General features: G+C 29.7%; 5 protein-coding genes across 6 annotated transcripts; 3 read left to right on the forward strand and 2 right to left on the reverse strand.

The window, feature by feature from the left end:
• Window positions 1-439: 439 nt before the first annotated feature.
• LOC108833462 (uncharacterized) lies at window positions 440-1480 on the reverse strand. Its single transcript, XM_018606883.1, is given in 4 exon segments — window positions 440-549; window positions 552-584; window positions 587-665; window positions 1415-1480. Coding segments are annotated over 4 exon segments (288 nt in total).
• Window positions 1481-2008: 528 nt separating this feature from the next.
• On the forward strand, window positions 2009-4164 carry LOC108818383 (uncharacterized). Of its 2 annotated transcripts, XM_018591355.2 has the most exons (8): window positions 2009-2167; window positions 2296-2526; window positions 2611-2747; window positions 2839-2905; window positions 2990-3089; window positions 3210-3373; window positions 3486-3532; window positions 3612-4164. In XM_018591355.2, exons 1-8 carry the CDS (start codon window positions 2095-2097, stop codon window positions 3987-3989), a joined length of 1197 nt encoding a protein of 398 aa, XP_018446857.1. In that variant the 5' UTR covers window positions 2009-2094; the 3' UTR covers window positions 3990-4164. The 2 variants fall into 2 exon arrangements, with proteins under 2 accessions (XP_018446857.1, XP_018446848.1); XM_018591346.2 differs by having other exon boundaries at window positions 2296-2747.
• A 7-nt stretch (window positions 4165-4171) lies between these two features.
• Window positions 4172-5182, reverse strand: LOC108818397 (uncharacterized protein At4g08330, chloroplastic). Its single transcript, XM_018591366.2, has 2 exons — window positions 4872-5182; window positions 4172-4704 (listed from the first exon to the last, which is right to left on the reverse strand). Exons 1-2 carry the CDS (start codon window positions 4967-4969, stop codon window positions 4308-4310), a joined length of 495 nt encoding a protein of 164 aa, XP_018446868.1. The 5' UTR covers window positions 4970-5182; the 3' UTR covers window positions 4172-4307.
• Window positions 5183-9245: 4063 nt separating this feature from the next.
• LOC108840842 (uncharacterized) lies at window positions 9246-11126 on the forward strand. Its single transcript, XM_018613655.2, has 7 exons — window positions 9246-9455; window positions 9560-9636; window positions 9809-9950; window positions 10076-10162; window positions 10264-10368; window positions 10561-10761; window positions 10845-11126. The coding sequence occupies exons 1-7, from the start codon at window positions 9273-9275 to the stop codon at window positions 10950-10952; spliced, it is 903 nt and encodes a 300-aa protein (XP_018469157.1). The 5' UTR covers window positions 9246-9272; the 3' UTR covers window positions 10953-11126.
• A 3381-nt stretch (window positions 11127-14507) lies between these two features.
• LOC108839665 (non-specific lipid transfer protein GPI-anchored 4-like) lies at window positions 14508-16087 on the forward strand. The gene is made up of 3 exons (XM_018612418.2): window positions 14508-14963; window positions 15066-15110; window positions 15743-16087. The coding sequence occupies exons 1-3, from the start codon at window positions 14582-14584 to the stop codon at window positions 15934-15936; spliced, it is 621 nt and encodes a 206-aa protein (XP_018467920.2). The 5' UTR covers window positions 14508-14581; the 3' UTR covers window positions 15937-16087.
• Window positions 16088-16417: the final 330 nt, after the last annotated feature.

Genomic DNA, 16417 nt, shown 5'->3' on the forward strand with positions numbered 1-16417 from the left:
ATGTAATATTAATATTTTTAATTGTGTCGTTTTTAGTTTCTCTTACACAATATAAACAATATAGAGAGTTCACAGTTCTATATATTTCAATTAATTATAACTAATATTATTTTGAAAACAATAAAAAGTGAAGTATTTATTAAAAAATAAAAATATCATTGTACTATTTAAAACACCACTATTGTTGAAATAGAATATCAATCAAAAATTATGTAAGAAAACAGATTATTGTTATTAAAATGTCACCAATATATACTGAAAATCCAAGAACTAACGTGAGAAAAATATTTCCAATATTTTTATGTGTTTGTGAATTAAAACATCAAATAAAACCCGTGCAACGCACGGGTCCATATCTAGTTCATAATAAATAAAAACAGAAAAGGAATATCTTTCTCAATGCCCTTAAATTTCTAGGAATTAGTCCCTTCAACAGTCTTCAATAATTATACGGATATCCAAAATACGGAAAAGATGGATGTTTATTGTTCCAATCATTTTAATTAGTCTCAATCCCAAAGAAGAAGAAGAAAGAAAAGGAATTGTTTCAAAGAATTTTCCGTGTTGTTGATTTCTCGGCGTATGTGTTTCCTATTCGTATATTGTATCAGTCTGGTAGGATTGATCTGTAATACGGGAACCGTAGGTAATTTTTTTTTCACAAACTAGAATTCACAATTGAAGCATCTAAGGATGCATTAATTGTGGATACATGACATAAGAGATTGTTTTTTCATGTTATAAACTTCACCTACAAAAGCTTAAATTGAAGATAACTGGAGATCGTGATTTTAAAAAGAATATATACTAAATCTTAGAAAATCTGTCTTTATAACCATTAAAAAGGTAAAATTAAGAAACTAACCATCTTTCCTTTTTTCTCTTTCTTTTTCTTAATATCTCTCTTTTTTTAACTCGAAATTTTATAAAATCTTTCATAATGTAAATATCATGGATTACAAAAGTCGGCATAAAATATTGATATCTCCGGAAGCAATAGCTCGAAAGAGGGAGATAAAGTGATATAGAATAATATGAGAAATAAACATTAGAAAGTTATAGGTACTAAAGCTGAAACTGATGGACTGATCATAACTCGCAGACATTTCTGAGAACACATGAGACCGAAGATAACCAAAGGACTAATGACTTAAGCAAACCCAATCCTGAAAGGTACACAACCAAGCCAAAACATGCACAACATCAGTAGAAACATGTACGAGGATAAACTTACATCAACACCAGAGACTGTTGCAAAACGGAGGCGGTGCAGAAATAATTCGAAACCAAACACCAGCCTCAAGGACCTGCGAACTTAAAAAACTAAAGGGAAAAACACCGGCGAAGATCTACAGGTCTTACATGTGGACACTCGTTAGGCAGAATAACGATCTACAGAGTTAAAACTAGTCACCTCCTTGCAAGAGAAGACCTGCAAATCAAACCCACTGTTTCGTCTTAAAACATTCATCCAATCCATGGTGGATAGAGGAGATGGCTACTAGAGACCTCCACAGCAAATACACCTCACACCGACAAATCCAAAAAGCTAGAACCAGATGAAAACAAATCGAGCATGACTGCAAGTGACCGAAGAAAAAACAGAAATACCACAACTCAAATCTAAAGTAACCCTCAACTTGACAACAACCGATGAACCATACATTCCAGTTTCAAAACCAACAGAAATAGATCTCAAAAGATAATAGAGGAGAATTGGCCGGTTCCGATGCTAACAAAGCCATCGAAACCGGCCGCTGAAAATCTTGACTGTCTTCTTAATATATCTCTCTAAGTCATAGTTAGTTTTTAAATTTTAGTTATTTCACTGATTCTTCCTTAATTTTATTTGTTTTTTTATAATCTTTGTTGGGCCTCGTATATAGATATATTTATTTGGTTTAAGGCCTCGGTATATCTTAACCGTAACCTTTAGTAATATCGCCCATTTGGGCTTGAATTAATGAAAATAAGCCGACAAAAGAAAAACTCTTTTTTTTTTTAAAGTCCAAACTGAGTTTTTCTATTTGGTTTCCTTCCCGAAAGAAAAAAGAAAAGAAAAGGAAATAAATATTAAGATTCTTCTTCTCTCCAATGGCGAAACTAACGACGGAGTCCCCTGTCTGCCGCAAAATTGTGCTTTCTTTCTTGGATTTTCTTGATTCCGGTAATCACCATCATCTCGTGTTTTTTTTTTTGTTTCCAGAACAATTCTTAGAGCGTTTGATAAAGAGGTAAAGAAAGCGATACCGTGAAATTGGGGATTAAATTGTTTTTTTTCTTTATTTATTGTAGTTGAAGTAGCTCCTGGTGTTGACGAGGAAGGGCTTGAGGTTGCTAAAGAATGCATAAAGGAAGCATTTAAGATCACTTCAGATTCTCCCACAGACGACTCTAACTCCAAACCCATTTCGCTTGTCAGTCTCTTCACTTCTTCTCCTAGGGTTGATGAGTCTAGTTCCTCTTCAGGTCCTCCTCACTTGTCCAACTCAGTGGATGCAACAAGCAAACAACCTCCCTTTAACGGTCAGTTTTGTTTTTTTTTTTGCTTTTTCTCTGTTCATGGTTCAGTCTTTCTCTTGAACTTGTGTGGTTTGGTTTGGTTTGCAGGGACTTGTAGAGATGAACTATTTGGGCAACTTTTTGGTGCGCTTGAGAAAGTTCGGTATTTCAATACAACGCCTAACGGAGATGATGATCCTGCTCAGCTGGAGAAAGCTACCAAGATTTTTCATGATGCTATCACTGTCTGGTTTTCGTTTTCCTTGTTGACTTTATTGATTGTTTTTTTTTTTTGCTTCCATTGGTTAAAATGTTTCTTTTATCTACTTCAATCAGGAAATGGAGAATTCTGGATGCCAGACATTTGATGCCAAAAGCTTGGCAGAAACATTCAAGTGCCAAGGTAAGTACTTGTCATGTCAATAAGGGACACCAAAAAGTCTTTTTCTTTTTGTTTTTAATCACTGGAATTATTACCTATGTTTAGGTAACAAGGCCATGCAGTCCCAGCAGTATCTGGAGGCAATCGAGCTGTATTCTTTTGCAATTTCACTCTCAGATAAAAACGCTGTTTTTTACTGCAACCGGTAGAGTGATAAAAGCTTTTAACTTGATATATTATCTGGGAACGCTCTCTGGTTCTGTTTCCTGCTTAGATATATTTTCACTTTACCAAAAATCTTGAAAAAGTAAATTATATATTTCAGGGCTGCTGCATATACCCAGATCAGAATGTGCTCAGAAGCAATCAAGGACTGTCTTAAATCCATTGAGATAGATCCAAACTATAGCAAGGCTTACAGTCGTCTTGGGTTAGCATACTATGCTCAAGGAAAGTATGCTGATGCTATTGAGAAAGGATTCAAGAAAGGTATGTATGTGTTCTTACACTGAATCCAACCCTACTTTATCAAGTTTACCATATTATTTTCATAAGGGCGATTACTACTGTGTAACCTCCTTTTTCATCACACTCATGGCAGCTTTGGAGTTGGATCCGCATAATGAATCTGTCAAAGAAAACATCAGGGTCGGTTTTATTTTATTAATATATACTTATCTGCGTTATCATTATTGATCCCTCCGTAACTTAAATGAGACTGTGATAGGTGGCTGAACAAAGACTAAGAGAAGAAGAACAAGGAGGACAGAGACGTAATCAAGATCCGGGAATGGGAGGGCAAGGAGGGCAAGGAATACCTTCTCAGTTCTCGATGCCTTTAAACCCTGATATGATGAACATGTTCATGAACATGGCGGGGAATGGTAGTAACAGAAACGTTGGTACAAATGAGCCTGAGATTCGCCTAGGCGGAAACATCAACATAGATCTTGGAGGTTCGGATCAAATGCCTGAAGAGTTCTCAGGTGCGTTGCGATCAATGATGCAGATGTTTGGAGGAGGAGGATCACAGGAAGGCAACCATAACAATAACAACAATCCTCAGGGTACTAATGGTGCACATGGAAGACCATCTGGAAATTAAACTTTAAAGACTCACAAAATGCTTTGTGTTTTCTAAGGTTATTATACGGTTTGAGTTTATTGCTCCAAAACTTTTCTAGGTTTTTGAATTTTAACAGCAGAACGATGTAATGTTATCACAAAATGATTGTTCTAAGCATACATGACGAACATGATCAACTGAGATTCATATTTAACCTCAGAATTCTCAAAAACAAAAAAAAGGCAAATTGTTATAATAACTATACAATTTGAAAGAAAAAGACAAAAAGCCAAACCCACCTTATGAAAACAGTACTGATACAGATCGAAGTCTTTCTAGAATACAGAAGAAACGAACTCACAGAGAAGCAAGAGCGGAAGAAGGTTGAAGGGCACGGATCCTGATATCATACTTGGTAACAGTGTCAGTGACAACACCACCCTTCCTGGGCGATGATGAGTTTTGTGTTGTAACGAGTGCGTACTGAGGAGGGGCCTTGTCATAAGAAGCAGTGCCGATATGGTTACGACATTGGCGGCAGAGAAGCTTAGTCCTGCGTCTGAACAAACCGAAAGAGTATCTGGAGAAGAAGTGAGGCATGCATTGGAACTCATCCACCAGGCTGAACCTTCCCTCGTCAATGTTGAAGAAGGATATGATTCCTGTCTTCATTGATTTCCCGTACTTTGATCCGATTGATGATGTGATCCGATTCGTGGAGCTCAAGTTCAGCTCGTACCCACATGATCCACAACTGCAACATTAGTAACAAACATTTGAGTTACAAAATACAAAATGCAACAATCAATCTAATATAATTACTAATAATTGCATTTATCGCCTAATTAACATTTTTTTTTTCAGTGAGAACATAACAATTGAAACCCTAATTAAGATTGAAATACAAAGATACTTTGTTACCTGTAATTGACATGTCTCATGGAAGAGGAAGAAGGAAATGAAGGAGAATACAAGTGATTGCCAGCAAATCGGCCGTCCACCGACGCCGATCTGTCCATCGTTTGCTCGAAATCAGGGAAAAGCTTTCCAAAGAGTTTCGTGAGTAATATGTTTGATGATGAAGAACGTGTCCCTCCCTCCTCCCACTTTGATTGATTCTGCGTGACTTTAAACTTCTTCACGCCTCCACGACCAATGTCGTGGTCGCGGCTTTCTAGTAACGATCGAATTGGAAGCAGTAAGAGATCTTTCTCGTTAATTTTTTCTTTTTTTGGTTTCAAAGGCATTTATGACCTAATTGTACTTTTCTGCTTTGACTTTGACTGATTTTTTTTTACAGCAATTTTTATTTACTCTAAATAAAAATAAAGAAGGGACCTACAATTCATAGAGCCAAATTGGTGGTACAAAATCCACATATAACATAGTTGATAACGAACGTCAAACACTTCTGTAACGCTCCAATTGTCCACGTTTAATAGGCATCACATGGTTATTTACTAGGCGAGAAAGTTCAACACATCACCGTGTAATAGACGGTGCATTAAACTTTTGAAGGTGAGAAAGTTACGTTTACTAATCCTGCGATTAGGCCTGGGCAAAATTAACGGAAACAGAAAAACCGAACCATACTGAACCAAAAGTATCTGATCCGAAATCAAAACTAGAAAATATAATAACTTGAACGGTTCTTATCATAAAATATTGCGGATACCCGGACCAAACCGAAACCAAATTGATAAATGAATGAGTACTTTTGAGTACCCAAAATATAATACATATTTAAAAATATTACTTATATTTAATAACTAAAATATTTAAATTATGCTATATATCCAAAAAAATATTTAGTCACATTTGAATTAAATACTAAAATATTCAGATTTCATTAGTTATAGTTTTAAAAATTAAACAAAATTTTATAACTTTAGCATTTAACAAAAAGTTAAGTATTTCAAGTATTTTTTGGATAATTCGAATACTTTTTATTTGGATAATTCAGCTAGATTAGTTATTTTTGGTGCTTCTCGGTAGATTGAGTACAAAAGTAACTAGAACCGAACCGGACCTGATATTTTTGGGTAGTTACCGGTTTTTGGCGTAATTATCTGATTTGAACTGAAAACGAACGATCCGAACCAATTTTTTAACGGTTCTTTTTGGTTACCTAAAGTCCAAAACCGAAAAATCTGAAACTCTAATTAACCGAACCAAACCGAACCAAAAAGTGAATGCACAGACTAATGTGCAATCACTGCATGATATTTTTATGTGCTTTAGTTTCATTCACACAGTACCATAAATTCATTTCATTTATTCGACCTCAAAAACCACCGTTAGCTTTGTGAATTATAGTAAATTCTCTATAATTTGTTAGACTAATTTGTTGATTTATATCTATTTGATAAATTTTAAATATATATGATGTCAATTTATTGACTCTAGTTTTTTGTATAAAACTTATTTGACATCAATTTACCAAGCATAATGTATATAATATATGTTATTAAGAGTAAAAACGATTTAATAATAATAATATGAAAGCTTTTTAAGTTTAAAAGAATGATTTTTTATGGACATAAAAAACAATCCACTAGTTTAGTTAACTTCATATTAAATGAAATTATTTTATAGTATATATAAACCTGCAATAAATAGTTATACTTATTTTATTCATTTTTATAAATTATTTGAATGTTTAATAAATTATTTGATTTATCAAATAATTTTAAAGAAATATAAATAAAATGTTATTAAAAAGTAGGATTTGTGTTCTATTGTTTTGCTTAGAAACACATCTAGTGGTATACATTTGTTTGGGATATTGTCAAAATATACCAAATTCATAATATCATTTTTCATGTTTACACTAACTATTTTTAATCTTAATTTTTAAATAGAAAAAAATATTTATAACCCGATGATTAATTTGACCCAAAAAAACCTAAGGTTAACTAATCTGAACTTAGGCTTTAGAGTTGAGAGGTAGGATAGGGTTCAGGGATTAGAGTTTAGAGTTAAGAGTTTAGGGATTAAGTTTTAGATTTACAATTTAGAATTGATGTCTTAGGATTTAGAGTTTAGGGTTTAGAATTGAGAGTTTGGGATTTATGGTTTAGATTTTAGGTTTAGAATTTCGAAAACGTATAATTCAATAACATAAAATATTTTTTATTTTGACAATTTATTTATTATATATAGAAAACAATCATATAAGAGTATTAGCTTTTAATGAATAAGAGATTTTGTAAATGTCTTTTTTATGGTAGTTAACATGAATAATGGTATCATCAAAGTGGTAAACATGAAAATTCCTCATGTTCTTTTCTATAATTATACCTAATCAATTTTTGATGTTTTTTATTAACTATTAATGACAAGGTGATTTTCTCATGCTCATGCACAGATATAGATAAGTAAATATACTATAATATATTTACTTTTAATGTTAATTTAATTTTATAATTGTATGTATAAGTTATATTAATATATTATTTTACTCATTAGAGATATTATTTTAGATATGATATATCTAGTCGATTCAGTTATTATTTGGGCTTCTCTTAATTCAACTAAAATATTTTTACTCTAAATATATTTAAATTTTTATTAATTTTATTATTTTATGTTTGGTTTGGTTGTTGTCTTAGATATGTAAATATATATATGAAGATTATGTATAACTTAAGATATATTTTGTTTAGAATAAAATAAAAAATAAATAAGTGTCCATATTCCAAATTACATAGTATAACAATAATATTCTTAATTAAGTCTCATGCATAATTTTTTAAAAAGGAACTAAATTGTAACAGTTGATTAATATTTTATTTTCACTTTAATATACTTTGATTCATCGTATAATTTATATTTATAAAATAATTAAATTATTATTAAAAATTATATATTCTTATTTTAGTTAAATATAGGATTTTAGATATAAGTTAGATTAGTCAGATCACTCATGTTCTGAGTATATTTAGTTACATATATTCTTTGAAATTCAAATTGAAGTATAATTACTTTTATTATAATTAAGTCAAATCAAACTAGTTTATTTATCGCTTAATTGTGCATGTATTCTCATAATATTTTATCAAATTATGTGTTAATTTTTAAAAATATATTAAATAATAAATCGATAATCAATAGGAAGTTACATACATAAGTAACTGGTAAATTTTTGGAAGTTCATGAACACGTATTAATATTTATAATAATTAAAGTATTTTATAAATTTAAATAATTTTATATCTTAGATTTATTGAATGGTAAAGTGAGATTTATTTTAAATAATCCTAAAAATAAGAATTCAGATTTGATTGGTATTTTGATTGTGGTTATATTAAGTTACAAAAATGTAAAATTAAAAGAAAACTAAATATTTAAAATAGTAATAATTTTAATAATAATAAAATATGATATATATACCTCGTTAAAGTAGATAGTGTTATGCTATTTAAAAATATTTTGTATTTTGATTAAAATGTTTATAATTAAAATTTTGTTTTTAGTTTTTATAATATCTCTTAAAAGTAAGCAGTGAAAAATTTGTCATTGTTTTTTGAAAATTATTATATAAGTAAAATATAATGTATTTATTTTTTACTGTAACTGAAAGATATTATAGTCAACTAAATGTACGAAAAAAACATTTCAGTAATACTAATTATAAACTATTTTTAGTCAATTAAACAATATCAGATTATGTTATTATTTTATATAATCATCTAATATATATATATATATATATATATATATATATATATAGATGTATGAAAAGTATTTCTATTACTTTGAAAATATATATTTTGTATTGTTTAAGATTATGTTTTAAAAATTAATCTATCAAGATTATCTGTTTGATTTTTTTTCAATTAAATCATATTATATACAAATATACTTTTTGGTCAACTACAAATATAAATTTTATATATAAAGAATTATATTACTTCAAATAATATTTTATGTTATTTGAAAATATTTTTTAAATGGAGTATTATTATTTTGGGAACTTTCTTTTTAATGAAATCATATTATATATACATATATTTTCTTTTAAAAATTTCGGTTTTTTAACTTTATAAATGTTTCTTTTTGTTATATATGTTATTTGGAAAAATTTTAAGAGAAAACTAAATATAAAAATTAATAATAATATTTAAATGTAATATTTATGATTTTATAGGATAGATGTGATAAATTGCAATGTGATTGGTGGTTACTAGTTCGTATAGTTGTTGGCCCACAGTTGTGAGTTCAGCGACTCTACGAGCTGTCTGAATGTGCAAAAACAAAAACGAAAAAGAACTCGGGGACCACTTTGTTCTTCTTAGTGATCAGCTGAAGAAGACAAAGATAATGTTTTTCTCTGTGGTCGAACATGGTCCTTTTCTTCTCCAAGCCTTTCTCATTTCATCCCCGAGTTCTGGGCACATGGCAAGTTTGAACCTTGGAGCTAACTCGTTGACCAGCGAGTTTTCCGGCTCCTCCTTAAAACTACGGATTGGCTTCATAAATAAACGGTTTAGACGAGTTGCAGAGGTTAGATTACAAGCTAAGATACTCTTTCCCTAGTATTTTTCGAGATTATTTTTTTATTGAGTTTTAATGTACAGTACAGTTTTGTGTCTGTTTGGGATTTGTAGAAATGGAGGTTTCGTGTTCAGCAAATGTCAGGAATAGAACAGATGACCAAACAGGAGCTAGATCGTTCTGCTAAAAGGTAATGACTTTGTTCTCTGTGTATTATTATGTTAATCATCACTAAATTACTAATTAGTGAGTGACACCGAATTGGTGGATTTGAGATAGTTATGATAAGAATTGTGTGGTTTGTGGTGGATGATATTTTCATCTAACTAACCTCAATAAAATTTCTTTCTCTACTTTTGCAGAAGCAAGGCCTTGAGACAGATTTTGAAGCAATATGGAATATCAGAAGAAAATAAGACTAGCAGTAGATTTGATGATGACCTGAACTGTATAGAAAAGCAGGACGCTGTTGTTCCTTCTTCTGTCATAGATGACTCAGAGATGGTATTTAATAGAGGCTATGGATCTGTGTTTCAAAGTTCGTTTCTTGTTGTTTTGAATAGTGTTTTCTGAATGAGGGAGAATCTAAATTTCCTTAAATCTTATGAAATGTTGATGAACATTGACAGAACACAGAGGATGTTTCAGACCTAAATCACCACAACGGTCAAGAGAAGCATGAGGCCGTTCCTTCTGTAATAATTGACTCTAAAATGGTACTAGAAATTATGGATTTGTATTTTGGGTGTTGTCTTGCTGAGTTTTTATTTGAAATTCTGACTTTCATTAGTATGGAAAATTTAATGAGTATTGACAGAACACAACTGAGGAGTTACCTGATTTAGGGCGGCAAGAGAAATACTGTGAGACTGTGAGCACCACAGAGGATGTTTCAGGACAAAATCACCACAGGTTTCTCCATGTAAGAACATATCCTTACTGTCACTCTCCCTCCCTCCCTTTCAAAATGATTTGATTTTGCTTTCAGATTCAGCTTTATTACTGTGTTGTGTTTAATCAAACGCTTCCGTTAAATTATTTTGGATCTTTGGTTCAACTTAGCATTGCATACTCTTAACTGTGCTTTCCAGCCTGTAACCATGTGTCTCTTTAGTTAAAAACAGGTTCTTTGTTCACTTCTTCTCTGCTTCCTGTTCTTGGTTTCTGCATGTTATGCATTATTGGAACGCTACACGCAATAATCTCACGAAGTCATCATCACGATAGCTCCAAAAGAGCGAGGTGGAGAACCGCATTGAGTGAAAGGAACGAGCCCGTTGCTTCTGATGAACATGATACGTCGCCGGAATACACTGTCAGTTACACAACTTTTCTAATTAAGTAGCGTTCGTTTACAGATTTTTTGCCTCGGTTTTTGAAGAAGCTAAGTGCATGCAGGTCAGTTCAGCGTACCCGGAAGCTACTAATGAAGTGGATGAAGCATGTAGCAAAGTTGAGCGTGAGTACAAGAGATTTCTTTTGGATTGTGGACTGAATGAAGATTAGGTTCCAAGTTTGTAGTTCTTAAGCAAAACAAAATCTCAAACCTGTGTCTGGTTTAAGTTACGACAAAGGTGGTTTTGTAGCTGGTTCGATTATTTTGTTTCCTGGTTTACTCATTGTGATTTTTATTGTGTACACTTTGAAAGGAGGAACAAATGTACACAGAAAATAAGTACACATATCAAATATTGACTAAATCATAATTCTAATTGTAATATTATGGTCAAATATTGACTAAATCATAATTCTAATTGTAATTTATTTTAGTAGTTGTATTTGGGCTTGACCCTTTTTATTTAATATCAAAAAACTTGACGGAAAAAAAAAAAGATTAGATAAGCTGGCCCATTTTGTCATAACATATTTAGTAGTTTATTTTAGATAAACAAGTCCAATTCACTATATTTACCAATTTGTAACCCACGATCTAATATATAAAAGATCACAAACTACGCTTCACCTTTTTATTATTCTAAGAGCATTCTTATTGAATAACATTATTTTCATGTGTGATTAACAAAAATGTCATTACTTAGATATTAATATAAGAATCATTTCACAAATTTTTATTAAAAAACTCTTATTTGTCTAGAATAATTACACGTAATGCTATTACTCTTTAAAACTAGAAATGTATTATACTTTATATGATTAGTATTTCGGCCGCACGAAACTATTTCTATTGGAAATTAGACATAAAATTCATTCAGGGTATAGATTCAATGTGTAGGAGGATCATTGGATCCCTGCAACACCAGCCAGATTAGCTTTCCCTAATGCCCCAGTGGTGCATCCGAGAATGACTGTCAGCGATCTTATTAATAGAGAATCAAAGAAGTGAGATGTTGGGTTACAGAAAAAAAATTATGCATGTTATCCAGGTTGGTATAAAATTATAAGCACATTAAATATATAAAAGTAACTTTAAAAATATATACTAATTATACAAAAATATATAAGTAACCTTACATATATATATATACTTGAAAATAAATACCTTATATATACTAATTATATAAAACAAATATATATACTTCATTTCATGTGTGATTTATAAGTTGGACCATCCTTAAAAAAAATTATTAAATGTATTTTAATACGACTAATAATGTATAAAATCTTTGAACTACTTTAATGATAATATTTTTTTTTGATATCTTTTAATTTAAAATTATATATATATATTAAAAATTTCGAAAAATCAGTTTAAAAAGATGTTAACAAGATCTTAATTTTTCAAAAAATTAAAATATTTTCAACTAATTTTGTAATTAGTTTTTAAATATCATTATACATTAATATATTCAGTTATTGTTTATAAAATGAAAAAAATATTATATCCTCTTTTTATCTATTATATAATCACAATCAATCATATTAAAAGAGAATTATTATGTTGATCTAAATATTTTAACAATATCTTAATTTTCAAAAAGTTTATGTAAATATTTTCACTAATTACGTAATTAGCCAATAAATATTATTATGATTAATATATATTCAGTTATTATTTATAAAATTAAAAATAAAACTTATATTTCTGTTATAAAAAAATTATATCCTACTTTTATCTATTTTATAATCATAGTCAATCATATTAAAAATTATTATATAAAATATGATAAAACTATATATATTGATAAATTATAAATTTAATTTTCATAAATATAAAATATTATGTTAAAAATGTAATATGATAACAGAACATCTTAAAATTAAGAGACTTTATAACACATATATTAAAATTAACATATCTTAAACTTATGTATATGCAATAATATATCATGTAAAATAAATAAACATAAAAATATTGCTAAAAATCCAGTTTTGAAGGACGGGTAAAAATTTAACATAAACTAAATAAAAAATAATTTTCAAATATATTTTTCAAGCACATATTAATATGTTTAATAACTAACTGCAAATGCAATAAGATAAATATATAAAAAAAGCAACAAATATATGTGACGATTTTAAATAGTTGATATTTAGAATATGTAAATCATAAATTATTGTATTTGAAATAGTTATATAAACAATTAAATATATGATTAAAATTAAAAATGTTACCACTAATAATGTAAACTAGGTGTTTTCCTGCACCATGTGCAGTAATTTTTGTAAAAATCTAACTTATATTTGAACTTTTTATTATTAAATATTATAAATTTTACTATTTTCTTTCTAATATTTAATATAGATTTGATATGTATTAAATTCATATGTATAAAACTAATAAAATGATATAAATTGTATAATTATCAAAATTTAGCCTAAACAATATTTATAAATTTGTAGATATATAAGAAACTAATGATCTTACGATTAGATATTTAAGTTTTTTTTTAAATTGTAGAAATTTTTGAAAGCTTAGTAATACAAATTGTATAAATATACAAAAATAATAATATTTCGAAATTTGAAATGTTATATATGAATATATTTATTTTATAGATGATGTATGAGGTATTACAATATTTTTAAAAAATTACCAAAAAGAAATATCAATACTAAATGTAATATATGAATTATTACCATATTCTAATAAGTTTGGCAAAAATATAAATCAACATTAAATAAAATTATTTATGTCATATTTTTCCTTCATCAATTTCAGTAACCATGTTATATTTGTTTTGTGAAATTAATTATAGAAAAGACATGTGGCAAAATCAATTCGCAAATATAGTTTAGAGAATAAATATATATGCATATAAAATATAGAATAACATTTGTGCGATTGCGCGGATCAATATCTAATGTATATCGTAAGAGTACCGTCGACATTAGTAATCTCGAGGTTTCTGGACCCTCTTCGTTATGTGAGGTTTAGGCTCATCACATGTACGACCCTACGCTAGACTAAAATGTATAAAGATTTTATGGGTTCCTGACTCGGTCAATCAGACTATCCCGATATGCCTAGTCTCGAATCTCACATCAATAGTGTGGAATATTATTATGAATAATATAACAGAAAACATATATTTTTTGGGTCACCAACAAAAATACGTCAATTTACTCATTTTAAATTTATTTTGATTATGACCCCAAAAGATTGTCTTGACTTTTTTAAAAAATTGGTTTTGAATTTAAAACTAAAACTTCTCTAATAATATGTAGAAATATTTTAACAGTGTGATTTAAAATGTACAGTTTATTTTATGTTTTAAAATTTCATAATAGGTTTTATATCTACCTATTCATATTATTTTTTTACTAAATATAAAAATAATATTTTCACCAAAATAAACATAAAAGCACCAATTGACATTTTTCATTAAATTTTAAAATTGACTTTGTTGAAAATATGCGTCCTCTAGACTAATTATATGTAACAGAAAACATTAACTCAACGAACAGAAGACGAAAACAGCAGGTCCTTACAAGATAATAACAAACTACTCACCTATTCAAAAATCAAAATAATATCTAACTAACCCCTTCCAAAATTGAAGGAACGAGAGAACCGGACGTCAAACCCTAAAAAAAGAAGAAAAAAATAAACAAACCCTAATTCTTATCTTTTCCCTTTCCCAGCTTCACTACTATATATAAACCTCGCGTCTTCTGCCATTCTAAATCAGATCTAACAAGAAGAAAACAGTAAGCACTTTCAAAGAAAATTAATTATGGCAGCAATGAAGCAATCTCTTGTTCTTTCCATATTGATACTACTATCATCATCATTTGCACCAATCCATGCCCGCAACAAACAACATCCGGCAAACTCTCCCCCACCGGTAGCAACTCCAGCACCGGGACCATCAAATTCTGATTGCGCGAGCGTTATATTTGGCATGATGGATTGTCTCTCGTACCTTACCCCTGGATCAAATGATACTAAGCCCACGAAAGCGTGTTGCGGGGGAATCCAATCTGTTGTACAATATAATCCTGATTGTGTTTGCATCGGCTTAGCGAGTAGCAAAGATATGGGTATTGCACTGAATAACACAAGAGCTCTTGCCATGCCTACAATTTGCAAGCTCCCCGTTCTTCCTCCCCATTGTAGTGAGTATTTTTTATTTTATTTTCTCTAGTTCCTAATTTGTTTTTGTTTTTGCGTTGTATTTTCATTGTTTCGAAGTTTAAAATTTTTCTTTGCTGGTGTAGCTATACTGGACGCGCCGAGTGCATCTACTCCTGGTATGTCTTCAGGTACGTGTTTCGTCATATTCTCATTTTGGTCTTTTTCATAGATCTAGATAGTTAATTGAATATCTTTCACAATTTACCAAAAAAAATCATAATTAAGATCAAATGCTTTTCTTTGTTTTTCTTCTTTTTTCTTGCGGTTTGATTGAAATTTTACTAAAAGTAGTGTGGTATCTTATGGTTTATTTTTAGGTTTTTATGATGATTTTCTGGTAAAATCCAATCTATTATTTCACTGAGGATCACTAGAGTCTAGAATTATAATATTTATGAATTGATTGTTGAAAAGGCAATTCACATATGTGGTACTTTTTTTTGTCACTGTCACATATGTGGTACTTATGTGATCGAGTCTTCTGTTAGTTTTGTTACTATTTGTTATCCGGCAAATGCAATCAATCTATTAATATTTTTTTATTGACAAATCAATCTACTAATCTTCTATGAGAATTTTGATATACTCTGGTCACTCTTTTCAATTTGTTTCTCACATAACATCTTTATAAACATCGTAGGTCTTACATTTGTAATTATATTTTTTAATTTATATGGTGAAAACATTAGGTTTCCTTTCAACTTTTTGGTTTTCGTTGTATATTAAGAAATATAATGAACTAATGATAATATTGATGCAGTTTCTCCATCAGCTGTAACACCTATGACTCCACCGTCTTCAGCCCAGTCACCCACATCTTCGCCAACTTTGGCTGACTCGCCGGGCATGACTGCACCACCTCCCTCGAGTTCTGGCACCAACCACCTCTCAGTTTCAACATTGACCTTCGTTTTCATATATTTCTTCTATAACTTACATTTTGGCTTTTTCTAATTAATTTCAGCTTTCACGTTTCCATATATTTTTCTACTGAATTTTTTTTCTTCTACTGAATTGGACATTATATGTTCGTGATTTCAAGACCGATGCTGTTTTTAATTTGATGCTCTTTGGTAATCATATTAATATATCTTTTTTTAAACCATGCAACACTGGTATAGATCTGCTGGGATTTTGTCGTTGTTTCCGTGAAAAGGTCTGTGCAGGGATGCTAACAAAAAAAAAACTTTTCTAATTCTAATAAAATTGAATAATACCCAAAATCAGAGTGATGATTAGTGATTATCCATCTTGATATTGTATCATTTACTTTCACCAGTTACTTCACTCATTATCTCTTAGGGTGAATTAGTGAAATGTACTTAGTGGAAAGACAAATTAAAAATATCAGTTATTTGGAAACATGAATAACAATTTTAAAAAATAGGTTTGTTTGGAAACATAAATAGCATAGAAGTATAAAAAGAATATAATT

This window comes from Raphanus sativus, chromosome 2 (genome assembly GCF_000801105.2).
Source record: "Raphanus sativus cultivar WK10039 chromosome 2, ASM80110v3, whole genome shotgun sequence".
NCBI lineage: Eukaryota > Viridiplantae > Streptophyta > Magnoliopsida > Brassicales > Brassicaceae > Raphanus > Raphanus sativus.

Bases quoted from the DNA above. Each gene is read 5' to 3' on its own strand.
- LOC108839665 (XM_018612418.2), top strand. From the start codon at position 14,582: ATGGCAGCAATGAAGCAATCTCTTGTTCTTTCCATATTGATACTACTA. The intron at 14,964-15,065 runs GTGAGTATTTTT...TTGCTGGTGTAG, and splicing joins CGTTCTTCCTCCCCATTGTA to CTATACTGGACGCGCCGAGT. The intron at 15,111-15,742 runs GTACGTGTTTCG...ATATTGATGCAG, and splicing joins TACTCCTGGTATGTCTTCAG to TTTCTCCATCAGCTGTAACA.
- LOC108840842 (XM_018613655.2), top strand. From the start codon at position 9,273: ATGTTTTTCTCTGTGGTCGAACATGGTCCTTTTCTTCTCCAAGCCTTT. The intron at 9,951-10,075 runs GTATTTAATAGA...GAACATTGACAG, and splicing joins TCATAGATGACTCAGAGATG to AACACAGAGGATGTTTCAGA. The intron at 10,762-10,844 runs GTCAGTTACACA...AAGTGCATGCAG, and splicing joins ATACGTCGCCGGAATACACT to GTCAGTTCAGCGTACCCGGA.
- LOC108818383 (XM_018591346.2), top strand. From the start codon at position 2,095: ATGGCGAAACTAACGACGGAGTCCCCTGTCTGCCGCAAAATTGTGCTT. The intron at 3,090-3,209 runs GTAGAGTGATAA...TATATATTTCAG, and splicing joins GCTGTTTTTTACTGCAACCG to GGCTGCTGCATATACCCAGA. The intron at 3,533-3,611 runs GTCGGTTTTATT...AGACTGTGATAG, and splicing joins CTGTCAAAGAAAACATCAGG to GTGGCTGAACAAAGACTAAG.
- LOC108818397 (XM_018591366.2), bottom strand. From the start codon at position 4,969: ATGGACAGATCGGCGTCGGTGGACGGCCGATTTGCTGGCAATCACTTG. The intron at 4,705-4,871 runs GTAACAAAGTAT...CTAATGTTGCAG, and splicing joins ATGAGACATGTCAATTACAG to TTGTGGATCATGTGGGTACG.